Below are 17,693 nucleotides of genomic sequence, written 5' to 3'. Positions count from 1 at the left end.
ACTGAACACTCTTGCAATAACTACTCAATAGTCATTATTAAACACAATTGACCAATCTAGTCAGTAATTGTATTTCTATAGCAGTCGTGTTTTTTATTTACAGTTATTACAGCTCAGTCAGTGCTTAAGTTTAAACATGGCTTACAAAAAAAAATTACATAAAACAAATTGTGATATTCAAATCACAACAAGGCACCAAGGACATTCAAATCACAAGGCAACAGGTGTCCATTCCACCAGATTCCTGGAACCCACTGAATTCAGCCCATGAAAAGTCCTCCTGGAGGAAAAAAGGAAATTGGACTTTAGCCCTCTGGACACCTACAGTGAAAGAGAAACAGTGATGATACAGAATCAGAGTGAAACATTAGGGATTAATTACCTGCAACTTCAATGCTGACTCCAGTGATATAACGGCTGTCATCCGAGGCCAAAAAGGCACAGACATCAGCTACATCTACATGGACAGTACATATTAATATTGATCCATATTAATGCTGATTGAAAATAATAATAAAAAAAATCCATAAATAATAAAAAAAATCTATAAATCCAGTTTATTTACCATTAACTCTATAGTGTTTTCCTATTTACACTAATAATATAGCTATAGTATGTACGGAAAGGATGGGCAGATTTAAATGTGATACTTAGGTACTGAGGAATCAAATTCATATTTATATAGGCAAGTCACAGTATAAGTGGTCAGTGCAGGTCAGTGTATAAGATAGTTTTGCAATAATTTGTGTCTGCATCGTCTTTTTTTTTTATTATTTAATTCATCCCACTTTAAAGATATTTAGATTGTCCTGTTCAAGATACATATGTTTTAGCAAGTGTTATGGTTTTATAATGTGCTGAAGAATATGGGGGGGGGGGGGGCGCACCTATCACTTACTCACCTTGGGGGCTTCCCATTCTTCCCATTGGAATTAAGGAGCTGATCTGTAAAATGCATAAAATCAATGCATGCCCACAGCTGCATTATAGCATGAACCACTTCTGCCCGACAATTCTTTATTAACACTCTAATATATCCTACAATTGCAATGTAATCGAAATTTCATTACTAAAGTGAAGTGAAGTGAAGTGATTGTCACATGTGATACACAGCAGCACAGCACACAGTGCACACAGTGAAATTTGTCCTCTGCATTTAACCCATCACCCTGAGTGAGCAGTGGGCAGCCATGACCGGCGCCCGGGGAGCAGTGTGTGGGGACGGTGCTTTGCTCAGTGGCACCTCAGCGGATCGGGATTCGAACCGGCAACCTTCTACACCTGACTATGAGCGCTATATGGGTACTTCTGGTTTTGAAAAAGAAATAAATTAGAGATTTCGTGAAAACCTTCATGAAGACCGTCCTACCTGACTGATGACTTTCTCTGGCACTTTGTCCGTCATCGGGGTGGAAATGAACCCAGGGAGAACACAATTACAGCGAATCCCAAACCTGGAGGGGTACGAAAAATCAACAATAACTGAGGGTGTGCAGCTGGGGTGTGAGGTTCTTTCTCGCTTGGGTGAATTTGATATCAAGGTTGATATGAAGATGGCTACTCGCCTGCTGAGTTCTTTGGCTGCTGTTCTGGTAAGGCCCTCCACCCCTGCTTTGGAGGCGGTATAGTTGGCCTGGCCTACGTTGCCAACCTATGGAGGCGAGCAAATACGAACAGCTCATGGAGACGCGAAGCATCAACTGACTAATAGTGATAGATTGAATTCTTATAATTAATGCCAATCATAAAAATGACAATTAATGGAACACATTTTAATAATAATAATAATAATTTTAAAAAGAGAGAAAAGTATGAAACGGACAAGAAAAAGACTGCTCAAGTACAATAAGACTCGAGTTCATTCACAAGTTGATTATGCTTCTACCTTAAGGTTGACCTGGATGATTTTAGCCACTTGATTTGAATGGGACTTTTAAACATGACATATATTTGCTAGAAAATATATTTCCAGCTGCACTGTGATGATAAGTCCTTTATTGCTGTGGCAACACTAGGTCACAAGTACCAGTGAAAAACAGGCCATCAACCAGACCATACACATACACAGACATCCCACGGGGGGTGGACAGGTCAGGAAGACAGGGGATATGTAGAGAAGAGAAAATGGATCACATGGGGAGAGAGGAGGAGAAAAAAAAACTGCCCCTAGACTGTGCTCCAATAGAGAGTAGAGAGGTCAACAGACCCGCCCATTCACGCTGGGGGTATGAAGCTGACGGAGGCGTTGGAGGGCGGGTGGAGATATCCTTGGGATTGGGGGGCAGAGTCTCGCAGCCCCCGCCCTCAGGGGGTGTTTTGAGTCTGCAATGGCCAAGGCCCAGGCCAGTGCTGATTAGGGGGGCCAAAAGCCGATAGGATGGGTTGTTTGGGTTATCCATGTGGAAAAGCTGTGTAACACAACAAAATTTGTCCTCTGCTTTTAACCATCACCCTTGGTGAGCAGTGGGCAGCCATGACAGGTGCCCGGGGAGCAGTGTGTGGGGACGGTGCTTTGCTCAGTGGCACCTCAGTGGCACCTTGGCGGTGCGGGATTCGAACTGGCATCCACAACTCTGCACACTCATTCAGACGTCTCGGCCAGCGCAGTGAGGTTTTGAGAGGCTTTGTCATCGTTTTGTCACTGTTCTCTTCAGCCTTTGATAAACCAGGGCAATGCCTAAACCAATCAGCACAAGACCCGTTATAATGGTTCCAAGTAGGTATATATATCCACTATGTCCTCCACGGGAAGAGCTGCAAGGCTCTTGCATTACCTTCCACCTATCCCACCCGTCCGTGGCGTAACCCGCTGCATATGTTCCGGGAGGATACTCACGTTCCCCGCAACCCGGATTTGTCTTTCAAAAAATGGTGTTAATTGTGTTGAGAAAGACCACCTGATAAAATCCACAAAGAGAGAGAGAGAGAGAGAGAGAGAGAGAGAAATGTGTCCGCTGAGAGCAACAAGGAAAAAAGATGAAAGCCTCACCTTGCCCACAATGCTGCCCACAGTGATGATGGAGCCTTTAGGTGCACCAGCAGCCACCAGTGCTTTGGAGAAGGCTTGGGTGACTAGAAACGTCCCCTTACAAGTGATGAGAGATTGGATTAATAATAATAATTTTAAAAAGAGAGAAAAGTATGAAACGGACAAGAAAAAGACTGCTCAAGTACAATAAGACTCGAGTTCATTCACAAGTTGATTATGCTTCTACCTTAAGGTTGACCTGGATAACCTTGTCAAAGTCCTCCTCTTCCATTCTGAGCAGGAACTCGTCCTGGGTGATGCCAGCAGCATTCACACATACAGAAGGTGGCTGGAAGTATTTACACTGTACAAAACGGATTGGAAGAAAAGTTAAAAATGTTGCAACTGCGGCGATTATGTGACATGTCACGACCTCCGAACCTGTATGCCGGTCAGCAGTTCCTCGACTGTGGCCCTCACGGAGACATCCACCGGCGCCACCATGTGTCCCTGCCCTTTATGGTCGTGGGGAAGGCTTTCCGCGGTCAGCGTGGCCGCCTCTACGCTCCGGTCCGCCACTACCACCGAGGCACCCTCGGCGGCCAATCGCTGGCAGACAGCGCGGCCGATACCACTTCCACCTCCTTGGGGAAAAAAAAAGGCCAGCCATTACATTTTATGACATTTCTTTTTTTTTTAAATCTGACTCGATGTCTGGTTCTTTAAAACGTTCATCATTGGCAAAGGAATGACATGCACAAAATGCAAGGTAGCCTGTTTTTCTGCCCCCACATGATTTAATGTATTTTTTTACACCAGTGGGGGGAAAGTGAGATCTAAGAGACTCTCTCTCTCCAAGAGATCATCTGTCGGGCAAACGAAAGGGCAGAAGTCCACTAAACACGCAGGTTTGTTCACCCAGCAGCGGCACCTTGGTCCAAGCTGCGGGTAAAGCACGAACACTTTCGGTAAAGGCCACGGTCGGCGAAATAAAACCTTCTCACCTGTTACCACGGCCAACCTTGATATGAGCCGTGTGGGCGCCGCCATGACAGTGCGCTGGGCAGCGTCGGTAATGCCGGTAATGGCCGCTGGGTGGCGACAGGCGACGAGATAGCGTCTTAAAACGAGAAAATGCGACGGGAATTTAACATTTGGATAGCTGGCGTCAAGAAAACGAGCCCGATCCCATACCATAATTCGGGGGAAGAAAAATCGCAAAACTATTCTTTATTTTTTCGCCACGAACGCATCGCCGTCACGGAAACACGGCTAAGTTTCCATACGAGCCTTCCGGGTCAAGCGGCACCACAGGTCGGCCCCGCTCCCCGCGTTCCTGGCTGTTTCCGCAACGACGAGGTACGATTAAAAGGTCGCTGCAAACAATTCTTCAATTTGGATTATAAGCTTGGATATTTTGCAGCAGGAAACCACACTAGTACGTACTTAACGTGGTGATAGATAGAAGTCGTGGCGTTATTAAACTCGCGTCTGGTCGTCAAGTAGCCTTTAGCACGTCGACGGCTAAAAGTGACATGTTTTTATTTATTTTAATGGTTGTTTATTATATATTAACATATGTCAGAAGAACATCACAGGAACCCATGCTCACATTTTGTGGTCAGGTTGCCTTAGATATGATAACCTTTCAAAAAATTACAAATTTTTGTTTGAGGAGCCCTGTCAAAATGCGCCGAAACCGAGTGGAGGGTTTGTGCTGCAACATTAAAAGAACATTAAAATATCGTTTTAAGGATGTGACTCATCATCCAGTTCAGTACCAGTAATCTCATGTGTCGCCGTTTATCATTTTTTTTTAAAGAAAGTATTAAGATGATGTGGTCTAGATATTCCGGCTGAGGTTAACATGAACACCATCATTTATGATTTCCCAGAAATGAACAGGTAGCTGAATGCCGGAACGTACTTTGTTCCAGAAGCCTTCCGAGTGGGTTCCCTCAACACATGCCGGCGTTTCTAACCCGAGAACATTCTGATTAGAACCTAACATCGACCCTTTTGACCACTACGAACAACTTCTGCACGAGCGGCCACATTTCATTATTGCGTTGATTTAATGACCGTAATAACTGTGATTAGGTAATGAGTGTTGTATTCAGGCGTCGGCGGACCCACGCGGTTTCATGAAGACACAGAGGAGACCATGTTCGGTTGAAAGAATTGTACTTTTTGATTTGCTCTTCAAACAATTTATGGAAAATTTGAAGCAGCTAGTCCTGCTTCAGCAGTCAGGAGGATGCCTGTAGCTTGACGTTGTCACAGAAAACAAAAAAAAACAAGCAGAAGGAACAACTAGTCACAATTCCAGGAAACAAAAGCGTTGTGAAAAGAGGGGGGAAAAGGAACAGTGAGAAGCCAGGTCATACGGATAGCTACATGCGCCATAGTTGTGCGACTGTGAACTATGTACATGGTTCCTGGCGAATGCTTAGCTCAGTCTTTTATTGGTTTACATCTGTACAGGTCTGTGTTAGTAGTATTAATACCATCGCCATCCCCTTTTCCCGAATCAACAGGAACGCACCGTCTTAGGGTATGAGCTGCTAGAGATGTGAAAATTGTGTCTCTGAAGTCCAAGGCAAATAAATAATGAGAAAAAAAAAAAAAAAAAAGATAAATCAGACACACCAACCCACACACAGGCTAACTAAACCATTCAGAAATAAAATGTTAAAGGCAGATATACAAACACCAGGTCTTGTACCACCTTGCATAATGCAATAAATGCTTCTTGTTGGCTGCATTGGGGAGATCATATTAAACCTTGGAAAAATGAAGAGGAGTATCTACAAGTTGGTTGTAGGCAATGACTAGGTCTAGGATTGGTCCACATGAACTTAAAGCGTCAAACCTCGAAGATTAAAGGCAGATGCTTCAGCATTTAAGCGAGAATCCAAGAGGTTTCGTCCCACAGGTTTAAATTAGGTGGTTTATTCCATGTGGAATTGTTGATCAAGCTACAAAATACAATTTCAATTTGTGTGAGCGCAATTTGAAATTAATTGTGTGAACACAGTTAATATAGACCACATCTTGCTTACCTAAATTCATTCAGACTTCAAAATACCTACAAAATTAACAAACAACCAAAACAAAGAGGAGGAGGAGGGGGGAGTCCATCCAAACTCATTTCTCCCATCTTGGGAATTCCTTAAAATTCTTCTTTATAAAAGAAAAATAGATATTTATATATTTATACATTTATTTACATGGTAAAAAGAGGGGGACGTGGGAAGCTCCCAGAGAAGCCTGCATGGACATGCTTGAGGTTCATTGGCGTCTCTTCTCCGGGAACCGTCCCCTCCTTAGCCTCAGTCTTTGTACGACGTGCCATTTCGAAAACAAAACGGAGCGGTCCAGCTTTGACCGACAGAACTCCGGTTCTGTTTCTGTTCCCCTGTCAGTCCTGCTTCCAGTGTGGTTGAGAGCTATGGCATTGCATGGGCTCCTGTCCCATCTATGCCATGCTTTGGTAGAAGTGTGCTCAGTCAGAGTCACTGGTGTCTGAGGAGGAGGAGGAAGATGAAGAGGAAGAAGAGTCTGAACTGGAGCTGCTAGCACTTAGACGAGAAGCAACGGCATGCGGCTCCACGACGTTGGGCTTCTCCGCTAGAAGAAGAGCAGAGCATGAGTACAGTTTGTCAAATGGCAATCAAAAAGAAGAGAAAACTGTGTTCAAAAACTTACCTTTGGTTTTTACGGGTTTCTTGGCAGAATTGAGCTGGCCACTGACATCCTGCAGCCTCCTCTCCAGTTCCATCTTCTTCTCCAGAGCCAGCTCTTCACGAGACTTGCCAGCAGTACCCTTCTTGATCACTGCCAACACCACCACCACAGAAGGGGTCACAACATGGAAGTTCATAACAAGAACCCATCTGAGTAGGTTCTAAAAATCAAGCAAACAAAGCCAAATGGCGCCTCACCACATGGCTTTCTGGGTTTCTTGCGAAGGCAGGTCATGACGTAGTGCTCGAGCTCACGCAGGGTGGACGGCTTGAGCGTCTCAAAGTCTATCTCTATCTCCTCGGGGTTGGTGTTGCGCAGCGACGGCTCGCGGGACTGGATGATGTGCACCACACGGCCCAGCTTCTCGCCCGGCAGCTTGTTGATGTCCAGGCTGAGTTGGCGCTTCTCATCGTAGCTCATCGGCCTGCCCTCCTCCTCTTCCTCGGAGTCATAATGGGGCTGGATAATAGTTGGCGTGGACTTTTTAGAGGACCTGAGGGGGAAAAGTGTTTTATTAGCGAGGAAAACACATGGTTCTGACTCACTGGAGGCCACAGAGCAGAACCGTCTATTTTGAGACGTGTGGAAATGCACCAAATTAGTATCAAACCCTTGAGGATGTCTGATTAGAAATCGCTCTCTTACAAGTTAAAGTTATTACATTGATGGTAAAGCTACGTGACTCACTTGCTTTTACTGCTTTTCTTGTTTGCGCTCTTCTTCCCCTGCGTGGAAGTGGGTGCTGCTTTGCTGCTCTTGCTCTTGGGTGTCTTGGCGACCTTCGCAATTTTGGGTGGTTGCACCAGCAGCTCCTCTTCATCCAGACTCGGCTTCAAGCTCCGGTGCTTCTCCGGCTTCTTTTTCTTCTTTTTCTCTTTCTTCTCTCGCTTCTTCTTGGGCTTGGTGATGGGGCCTTGGGAGAGAGCCGCTAGCTGTTCATGCACTGCCCTCAGCTGAAAGGAACGGAGTCACAGTCAAGAGTCATAAAGCGGAGGTCCAACCATAACATTAAGAATGGGCAGCATTAAAATAAAACATAAGTCTTGTGCGGCTGGGGGACATCAGAAATGAGCTTACTTTTGTTAATTTAATTATTAGATTTATCCTAATAATTAAGAGACATCTAGATGTAGCATTCAACTACATCAAGTCAAAATCATCAAAATACACAAGGTAATTGATTCAGACGTTCAGATGAGTTACAACATTGACATGATCGGGATGTTTAGCATTCGTGCTACACAACTAATCTTTTAAACTGCTCACAAAAACTCCTGCTTTGGGAGAGGGCTGGCATGTATTTAACAAATGGACAACTGACAGGAAAAAAAGGTAGGTCAAGATAGGAACAGATGGGCTATTCCATGTCCTAAACTCTCATCCGCAAATCCAACAGGTATTTAGAATGCTAGAAACAGACTGGCGACTGTCAGACCTCCAAATCTAAAATTGTGTCGTTTTAGTCAAAGAAGTTTGACTAAATATCTTAAGTCAACGACTTGATTGAGACAAGACAAATCCTAGTCATGTGACTAACTATAATAAAATATAGTGTAATATTCATGACCAATAAAAATGGGACTAAATACAGTTTACAATATAAAACCTATACTAAAATGTATTCAAGGATGTGACGTTATTTCTCATTTAATTGCGTTGTTATATAGCGGTTTCTGTTTCCTGTATCTCCCATCTGGTCGGACAGATTACGTCACTTCCGCAATACACAATCACAGAATTGATTCGATTTCTTTGGACGCACTTTCTTTACAACGAAGTGGAAAAGAAACAGGATGTGTGGACGAAAAACATTGAACAAATCAGAGCCTCTTCCGTGTCTGGAATGGCTGTAGAGTATTCTCGAGTATATATGGTAACCTTGTTTAAATTATGACTCTGGTTTGACAAATATTTCTATTAGGTACTTGAACTATAGAACTATCAATTTTACACCTTTCAATGACTGACTAAAATAAGACAAATATTCATGGATAATTCAGACTAAAATGGTCATTTTTAGTAGACTAAAACTTTACACTAAAATGAGTGATGTGACTAAGTCTAATGGAAGACTAAAATGACAGCTTGACCAAAAACTCCAGTAGGAACAAGACATTAGTTACACTTGGGAGTGCATGTGATGTAAGAGTGTAGCGGTGGGCGCAAGTCTACCTGTGTACACACCTGTTCCTGTAGCTCAGCTAGGCGGTGTGCTCTCTCCTCCTCGCTGTCTGAGCTGGGGCTGCTTTCGCTCTCACTATCACTGCTCAGCTCGCTCTCGGAAGAAGAGGACGACGACGACGAGGAAGAGGAGTGACCGCCTAAGCTGCCGCCCAGGGAAGCAGGTGGGTGGTCCATTATGGGCTCGTCCGGCATCTTGGCAAAACGGAACTCGAAAACGTCCTAAGAGGAGCGGGACAGAGGGCACGTTACAGCGATAGCCCACGAGACAACAGGACTTCCTGTATCATGTTACTGAGAACACCTGAAGGTTCTTCACTTGAAAATGAAACTGGTTTTGCTCATACAACACAAACCTGGAGCTTGCGGGCCATAGCTACTACATCGTGGTCCGGGGGGTTGTACTTGTAGCAGTTGGAAAACATGAGCCTAACGTCGGCAGCAAACTGTTGGGCGTCCCTGTATTCTCGGCCATCCATTTTTCTCTGTAGAGGAAGGAAATGCATTCACCACGTCTTTAATTTTGCCTTTTAACGGCAAGCCGTTCACTGTGCCGATGCAAGCACCCACCTTGATGGTGCTGAGGTCCATGGGGTTCTTGATTATTTCATGGTAGTCATGCAAGCCCAGTGAGGACGCATCGACGGGTTTGTAAAAGGGCCATGCGTAGGCCGCGTGCTTCTTGGACAGCAACTCTTTCAGGATGCCGTTGCAGTAGCGCAGCTGCTGGCTGAGTTTGCCGCGGCGAGACGGCTGGTGCTGCAGCTGCGAGTCAGGGAGGTCCTTGCGGGGGGGCTTTATCGGCCTGCCGCTGCCGCCGCGCCTCATAGGGGTGTTCACCCCCGCCAGACCACCGTTTCCCAAGCCCAGAGTCAGGTCCTGCTGAGGGTCCACTCCCAGTGCCGAAAGGGTCAGGGGGGAATCGCCACCACCGCCTATGGCCAGACTCATGCCACCAACTCCCAATGTCAAAGGCATACCCATGGTTGTGGGAGTGGTTGTGTCTGCTTTCCTCTTCACGCCTTTTTTCTGCGGACGCCATGAAATGTCATCAAAAATTTTTGTTTGGACCACAGGCAGCAATTATTTTGATACACATCAGATTCAAAGACTGAACCAATTAAATTGTAGTATGACCAGAAACTAATGTAGTCAGGAAAAAATAACAATCAGGCATTGCAACCCTAAAGCATGTAGGAAATATTAGGGAGTATTGAGTATTTAAGATGCCAAACTGCTTACCTTGGCTGTGGGCTGTGTTGGGAGCCCCAGTAATGCAGGGGTGCTGTGCGGGGTGGGGGGCAGGCTTTTGGCCAGCATTGTCTGTGGTGAGATGGACAGCAGCGAGTCAGGCGTCTCTGGTGTCGGGGGAGAGTACGCCGACTGAGAGAGCGAAGACACGGCTGCGACCTGGTGAGCTGTGGTCATGCCACCTGATACTGACACAGGCACAGACTGTTATAAAACAATCTGCAAGAATCGCCATGGCCACAGTTACCTCTGGCACCTGGGCACTTACTTGTGGCTCTGCGGCCTTTCCCAAGTTTGCCCAGTTTCCCCCGAGGGGCAGGAGCAGGCAGCTCCACCTCGTTCGGGGGCATCTGTGCGACCTTCTGAAGGAAGGCTTTCTCCAGGGACTGTGCCATTAGCACAATGTCATCTGTTGTCTAGGAAACAAGCCCCACACATGCACAATTAACAACTCATTAAAGCCCCCTCAGACAAGTTCCAATTTTAAGGAAGAATGGCCCTAAGAAACTGTCTAAAATAACTACCTATACTCAGTGTCTATTCTATTAGAGATACCTGCCATCAGTACATCTCAATCCCTCCACACCAACATGCACAAGTGGAACTATTGTGTGTGGCATATCGGTTCACAACAGTGTGGACACTGATTAATTCGGTAATGAATAAGTCATCTAAAAAAAATGTTTCAACTCTTTACAATGCATGCGTATATAACGCGGGTGTGAAGCCGTATGTGTTTCTAAAGTGGCCAATGAGTCCATTTCATCGCCTCACGCTGAGCCTGACAATACCTCCCTCTAGTGGCCAAATTTGGTTCCAAAACTAACAATCCAGCGCACGAGGAAACTGAACATACATTCGGCTGTATTTTGAATGGTCTTCCGCTTTCTGATTCACAGGAAGCTGAAGTTTCGAGACTAGACAATGAACTGACCTTGTTATAGATGTAGCAGTTGGTGAACATGGTGTTGAAGTCCTGTATGCACTCGCTGGCAGTGCGGTAGTAATTGTTCTCCAGACGTCTCTTAATGGTGCCCATATCCATTGGCTGCTTAATTATTTTATGGTAGTCCTAGGGACGGATTGTTATAGATGTGTAATAAATGCCACCCGGTTACTCAAGACAGCAATTTCCTGATCTAAAGCCAGTATCTTCAAAGTAATCCTAGAGTATGTTTGTTTGTTACAAACAAGATTCGCTTACAGGTAAGCTGAGCTTCACTGCATCCACAGGCTCATGGAACGGCCAGGCGAAATGGTGCCTCCACAAGGATTTCATCAGAGCCTTCTGGAGGAACTGGAGCTGGTTGGTCATGCGGCCCTGGCGGGAGGGGTCCCGCACCGGAGGCTGGGCTGGCCCGGAGGGGGGAGCGTGGGGCAGCGCAGGCCCTTCAAAGCCCTCATACAGTAAGGAGGGCTTGCGTATGCGTTTGCCTGCCCCGGAGCCTGTCTGCTCAATCACTGTGGTGACGCCCTGCATACCCACATCACTCATGCTCAGAGCACTATAGGGAAAACAAATAAAATCCAAGAGATGACAATAAATTCATTGGTTAATCTAACAAGATGAACAAATTAAAATCACCGCAGTGCATTAATAAAATAAAGTGGTTAAAACGCCTCACCCGAGCTGCCACATTTCACAACACTCAACAAGGTGTGGCTTTCGCACAATTCCTGGCTCTTTCGGCATGCAGGTAGCCCGTTGTCACGCGCGACACTTCTCCTTTCTTCGGTCAGATGATAAGGCGTATGAATCGTTATTCTAAGCTGTTCGGAAGCACCCTTCAGTGTGAGGTTATACCTGACCGCTAGGTTTGCATTGCCAGACCCAAATAAAGTGCTAGTCTGTGTTCCGACTGTATCAATCAATGCAATTAGCGTTTGCACTGTACATGTGTGGAACGTTGTAGCGTTCCATAAAACTTCACACCATTGTGCTTATAATTACCAGTTATTAAATGCAGCACATGTAGGGAAAAAAAAAAAACACCTGCCCGTATTTACTGCCCATTTCCTTTTGTCATTTGGCCTGCTCAACCGGCCACGAGTTTGCCATAACCATGGTAACTTAAGCACCCCAGCAAACATCATATTTATTTGAGAAGCTGATTTGAGGAAGATGTCTGACGTAATATACAAATCGTCTGTTTTGTAGAAAGCCCAGTACACAGAATGCTAAATTTCTGATTATCTTGGACTGTGTTTAAAATACTGCAATGGCAATATTTTGTTTTATTATTCATGTACACCTATATGCATAACTCAACTTACCTTTTGCCACTAAAAGGTTACATTGACACATAGGGGCTGCAACTATTAACTTCGAGTAGTGTAGCATCTTTTCCAGATTTTTAAACATTCCGGCAGCGATGACACCAACTCTTACCTGGACCGATGTGCATAAATGTTTATTTACTCAAATAATATCACGTTTTAATATGTTGGTAGCATTATAAATCGGTTATGATGAATTGCATTTTGCATGGCATCCTAGCCTTCACCTTGAACCACGACACGCCCATTGCACTGTTGAGAAAATGGTTCAGCAACGCCTCACAGGTAACCATGGATACTACATGGTCACCAGTCACCAATAAATAATTACAAAGACTATTACAAAACATTTAAGCAACGCAGGTTTAGAAACATGTGTTTATTTTAAAGACAGTTTATTATACATTTAACATGACGTACAAGTATTATACTGCCATTGATTTAACCGGAAATCTAAATACAAAAATGAACGATCGCCCTCCCTATCAAGTCCGTGTCCCCGCCGACCCATTCAATACGACCCTGGCTGCCAAGAGACATCAACGGGGAGGGACAGTCCCCGGTGAATCCTGCACTCAAGACCCGGACCGGGCCCGCGCCAATCCACGCACCGCGGCGAGCCCCCCCTTCGCCCCCGTGTGCATGCACCGTAGAGCCATGCTTGCATGCCGGTTACATTCGCACATATACAGCCAACCACCGCAGGGTTTCGGGGTGCCTAGAGCGGCCGACACATAGCCGTGAGACTGTCTGGCTGGCGGTGGTCGCCTAACTTCAACTTAACAAGAGAGAAAAATTAAAAATCCGAACTTATATCGCGGGCAAAAATATCAACAAAACACACGTATGATACGCGTTATGGGGGAAATGGCGGCCGCGAACTAAACGCTTCAAAACTGCCGCTAATAGGGAGGAGGAGAGGGGGGAAAAAAACAAAACCAGCGTGAAACTGAGCCGACTTGCACGTCTGGCCGCTGCACGGAAGAAAGGGCTTAAAGCGCCGAGAACCGCGCCGCGTATTCCGCCGGCGCACACAGCTGCGCCGCGCAAACGCCATCGATCTTTGCATACACAAATCCAAAGTTCACGACAAGTCGGAGCCGACAATATCCCCACAGTCTGAAACACGAACGCCAGTTGGTCCGATCGGTACCTGTCATGGGGCGCGTTTATGGCCGTTTCCATCAGGATGGCTCCGGATTCTGTTCTAAAGAACCGGTTTCTTTTTCGGCTCGTCTCTCCTGCTCCCGCTCCTCGACGGGTCCTGCGCACCGCTTCAGCGAAATGGCGACGCGACGGATTCGTCCGAGTCTTTATAAACCTCCGACGGAAACCATTGGCTAACGTACCCCAACTCGACCACGCCCCGCGACCACCATAGGCCAGGCGAAATCTCCGTCAACGGAGGACCGCCCCTGCCACACTCGCGACGCACGGCGGCGCTCCGAGGTCAGCCATTCGCATTCGACTGCTGTCAGTCAAGGAAACCTCACGACGCAATTGGCGGAGAGAGTCGGTAGTCGTCACGAGCCCATCTTTGATTGGACGCCCGTCGCAGAAGCGCACACCCCGAACCGCCGTCCCCTCACGGCGAGCCGGATTGCGTCAACGGGCCGCCGCAGATTGGCCGACGCGACGAGCGCGGGCCCGAAGCACGGCCCGAAGGCAGCCGATTGGCTCGCTCGCCGAGTCAGGCGCACCAGACCACGCCCCACACATACCGGAACCGACGTGCTGTTTTCTCGTTTCCCGCATTTCGGCCCGCTCCACAGCTGCGCGGTCGCCATTTTAGAGCGTCGTGACCAACCCTAAAAAGCAACCTCGCGGCGGCCTGTTGTTGTCCGCAGCACACTATTTCAACCAAATACACTCCAATTAGAAAGAAATACAACTACTAAACACTTTCGCCATATGAAGTTAACACTAACAAAATGACATCATGCAACGTGCCTTGCCTACCGTCTACGTTCAGGCAGACGAAGAACCCTCAAACAAAACCCGCCGCAATGTCGTATAAAGACGGATGTCTGCATCCGCATGTAGCTAAACAACTCGACTCGGAACTAAAACCTGACGTGGGCTTCCAACAGACATCAGAGACCAAGGCCTAGAGCGGCGTGTCCTCCATTAAATGACACAGCATTTTCCCTTTACTTCGAGCTCACAACCTTCCCACATGCGCAAAACTTAAATCCAGCGGTCCAACGCGCAAAACAATGGGCCTGAATCAAGACTAGAACGGCATCACCCCATTGATTTTGTTCCAAAAACGCCTTTCTTCTGCTCAAGCTCTCACTAAACAAGGGCACCTACTAAACACCAAGCATATTATGCACCTCGTAAAAGCAACTAAAGCCCAGCAACACAGGCAACATTCATACCAGAGTGTGTATTTAAAATAAGATACCACAGCAAAATAGACGTTAAATCGCCACAACAATATATATATATATAAATATATTATAAACGTTTACGATCAACTATAGAATTAAAAGATTATCTAGTGTAACTCAACCCCACCCCCACTAACAAGGTTAAACGTTTGTTGTAACCTTGTCTCTCGACAGCACTCCACTTTAAGGTGAAATAGGTCAAATACACGAATCCAAATACGACCTAATACCTTCCACTAACAAAAACAAACGTAACATTTAGAGTTAGTTACCTAAGATAAAAAAAAAAAACATATGAGTTCAAAACAGTAAATTCAGCTGGAAAAAAAATGAAAAGTCAAATTAAAAAAAGAAAGAAAAAAAAGAATTGTCGACGATCTAAAAGAAAGCAAATTAACCACTCGTCTCAAAATAAATCCTCGAACTTGGAACTTTTCCCTATTTTCCTCTCGTCTTCGGCCACGTTTCTTTATTCAACACATTTCCCTCAAACATGTCCGACTTCTTCCCCATTCATTGGACCGAGGTGGGGGAGGGGAGGTCATGTGACGAGATGAGTCGGGATCCTGCAGCTTCAAACGGAGCCAGGCGTGCCCGCCGCCGAGGAAAAACACGCGTAATCCCGGGGCCGCGGCAGAAATCCATACTGCTCGACGGGGGCTTCGACGGCGTTCGCAAATAATTTCGAACCGATTTACCATAACTTCTCGCAATCTGAACAAAGGACATATTTTCCAGCAACGTCAGCCTCGTTCCTATTGGCCCGCGAGAGTCACGTGGGTCCACGAAGACTTCGCCATTAAAAAAAACCCCAACTAGCCCGTAAATACGTCTTCGATTCTGCCATAGGAAAAAAATACAGCCACTCGCGCGTCCAGACTTGGTGCGAAACGGGCTCTTGGTATCCTTCTGTGTGGTTTCAGCAGAATCCCGAGTTCGGGTAACCCCGATATTTCCAACGCGAGCATAACGCAATCATGGCACTGGGACAACAAGCACGCACTGCGCATGCGCGGTATCGATGCCTCGCATAATGCGTTATGAGGGCAGCGGGTGTCCGATGGGCATCCACTCGTCCGTGGACTTTTAAATGATGAAGTATGAACTTTGGCTTCCTGCCTGCCGCTGAGTGCACCGAATGTTCTTAATGGACAAATAGTTAAATAATGAAAAAATGGGGAACAATTGAAGCTACCAGGAAGACGCAAGAAAGACCCACTGAATTATTTCCCATTTGACTTATTAATATTTAACGGAGTAATCAATACAAAACAAAGGCTGTATTGTGGAGCAGCCCTTGCAGTCATGACAGGATATACTCAGAGCAATCTGCCAGGGTCTTTTTCTCACATAACAGGAGAAGAAAGAAGACTCTGAGTCACTGTCACACAAGCACTTCGCCAGCAGGGGATTCAGTTGCTATGGAAGCCGTCTCTCCCTCGCAACCCATTATTCCACCATACTGACGCAGCTTGTAATGGGAAACACAAGCACAATGTCGGGGTCAGAGTCCAGCCAGGCGTCCGCCCTGCAGCGTTTTCATTTTCTTTTTCATGCAGACGGACACGAGGCCTTGCAGCCTACTCCGAGTTCCTGATGTTGGTCCATGTGCATTTTGCCGATGATGCTCTGACCAAGGGTTTGTGTGCCTGTGAAGAAATGTTTTCAAAGTGAAGTGATTGTCATTGTGAAACACAGGAGCACAGGACACGCTGAACACAGTGAAATGTGTCCTCTGCATTTAACCTTAAGCCATTTAAACCATCACCCTTGGTGAGCAGTGGGCAGCCATGACAGGCGCCCGGGGAGCAGTGTGTGGGGACGGTGCTTTGCTCAGTGTCACCTTGGCAGGTCGGGATTCAATCGGTCACCACTGCCGTCCAGTAGGCCACCACTGCCCCTCAGTTTTGCTGCTGAGCGAGTGGGTCTTAATGAGATTTACCTTCAGGGACAATATGTATTGATATTTTAAGCAATAATAAACTTCCACAAAATCATGCATTTAATATCTTTTTTGTGTGTCTTACTAGTTAACAGGTCCCCCCCCCAGGTCAAAAAATGGCTTAAGAGTTTTGAAACAATGTCTAAAATTTGTCCTTTGGTAGCCCTCCACTGACGTAAACCAGAAGCTTCCATGTATCCCGAATGCAAATGGTCCTGTGCAAGTTGGAGTAGATTGATTTCTGGGTGGGGCTGAGCTCCTCAGCCAGTGATTTGCATAGCAGTTCTCACAGCTGTGTTTCTCTCCATGGAACTATGGCCGGTGCAGTTGTCCGGGTCTAGGTGTGAATGGTTGGAATGCAGATGCATTGTGATCCAGACTGCTCAAATGCCACGCAAGGCACCAGACCCACTCACATTCTACATCGGCACTAGAAATTTAACCTTTTACTTTCGTTCAGTCCATTCAGTGCTAAATAACATGTTATATTTGTAGCAAAGTGCATATGTTAACATTGTCTCTAATTTAGATTAGTTAGTTAAAAAAAATAATAAAGTGAAGTGATACACAGCAGCACAGCACACAGTGAAATTTGACCTCTGCATTTAACCCATCACCCTTGGTGAGCAGTGGGCAGCCATGACAGGTGCCCGGGGAGCAGTGTGTGGGGACGGTGCTTTGCTCAGTGGGACCTCAGTGTCACCTTGGCAGATTGGGATTCACACAGGGAACCTTCTGATTATGGGGCCTTAACCACAAGGCCCCCACTGCCCTAGTAAGTAGTTAGCACTAGTTAAATATCCCCCACGTTTTTACAGCATTTAGCATACAATCTTGTCCAGAAAGTGAAAGTGAAGTGATTGTCATTGTGATACACGGCACAACATAGTCCACATCTGATCTTCTTACCAGTACAGCTAAACTTAAGCCAACA

At 46.1% G+C, this 17,693-nt stretch overlaps 2 protein-coding genes and 1 long non-coding RNA gene across 4 annotated transcripts; 1 reads left to right on the top strand and 2 right to left on the bottom strand.

The window, feature by feature from the left end:
* Positions 1-67: 67 nt before the first annotated feature.
* On the bottom strand, positions 68-4,054 carry hsd17b8 (hydroxysteroid (17-beta) dehydrogenase 8). The gene is made up of 9 exons (XM_028963816.1): positions 3,973-4,054; positions 3,410-3,612; positions 3,216-3,332; positions 2,990-3,085; positions 1,566-1,651; positions 1,370-1,454; positions 903-945; positions 383-457; positions 68-280 (listed from the first exon to the last, which is right to left on the bottom strand). Exons 1-9 carry the CDS (start codon positions 4,016-4,018, stop codon positions 261-263), a joined length of 771 nt encoding a protein of 256 aa, XP_028819649.1. The 5' UTR covers positions 4,019-4,054; the 3' UTR covers positions 68-260.
* Positions 4,055-4,086: 32 nt separating this feature from the next.
* Positions 4,087-11,692, top strand: LOC114770159 (uncharacterized). Its single transcript, XR_003743318.1, has 2 exons — positions 4,087-4,327; positions 11,381-11,692. It is a non-coding gene; the product is annotated as an uncharacterized LOC114770159 (long non-coding RNA).
* Positions 6,137-15,834, bottom strand: brd2a (bromodomain containing 2a). 2 transcript variants are annotated; one of them, XM_028963814.1, is made up of 12 exons: positions 13,578-15,834; positions 11,352-11,652; positions 11,082-11,219; positions 10,416-10,563; positions 10,139-10,335; positions 9,467-9,925; positions 9,253-9,381; positions 8,888-9,118; positions 7,403-7,668; positions 6,913-7,208; positions 6,677-6,805; positions 6,137-6,598 (listed from the first exon to the last, which is right to left on the bottom strand). In XM_028963814.1, exons 1-12 carry the CDS (start codon positions 13,607-13,609, stop codon positions 6,474-6,476), a joined length of 2,451 nt encoding a protein of 816 aa, XP_028819647.1. In that variant the 5' UTR covers positions 13,610-15,834; the 3' UTR covers positions 6,137-6,473. The 2 variants fall into 2 exon arrangements, with proteins under 2 accessions (XP_028819647.1, XP_028819648.1); XM_028963815.1 differs by having other exon boundaries at positions 8,900-9,118.
* Positions 15,835-17,693: the final 1,859 nt, after the last annotated feature.

This window comes from Denticeps clupeoides, chromosome 20 (genome assembly GCF_900700375.1).
Source record: "Denticeps clupeoides chromosome 20, fDenClu1.1, whole genome shotgun sequence".
NCBI lineage: Eukaryota > Metazoa > Chordata > Actinopteri > Clupeiformes > Denticipitidae > Denticeps > Denticeps clupeoides.
This window is presented reverse-complemented; position numbering and strand designations above follow the sequence as displayed.

What these genes read in the sequence shown, in the direction of transcription:
- brd2a (XM_028963814.1), bottom strand. Translation starts at nt 13,609, where the DNA reads ATGGAAACGGCCATAAACGCGCCCCATGACAG. An exon ending in TGGACCTCAGCACCATCAAG is followed by an intron (nt 9,382 to 9,466) that starts GTGGGTGCTTGC and finishes CTTCCTCTACAG; the next exon opens with AGAAAAATGGATGGCCGAGA. An exon ending in AAGAAAAGCAGTAAAAGCAA is followed by an intron (nt 7,209 to 7,402) that starts GTGAGTCACGTA and finishes TTTCCCCCTCAG; the next exon opens with GTCCTCTAAAAAGTCCACGC.
- hsd17b8 (XM_028963816.1), bottom strand. Translation starts at nt 4,018, where the DNA reads ATGGCGGCGCCCACACGGCTCATATCAAGGTTGGCCGTGGTAACAG. An exon ending in TTATCCAGGTCAACCTTAAG is followed by an intron (nt 3,086 to 3,215) that starts GTAGAAGCATAA and finishes ATCACTTGTAAG; the next exon opens with GGGACGTTTCTAGTCACCCA. An exon ending in AGTCAGCATTGAAGTTGCAG is followed by an intron (nt 281 to 382) that starts GTAATTAATCCC and finishes TTTTTCCTCCAG; the next exon opens with GAGGACTTTTCATGGGCTGA.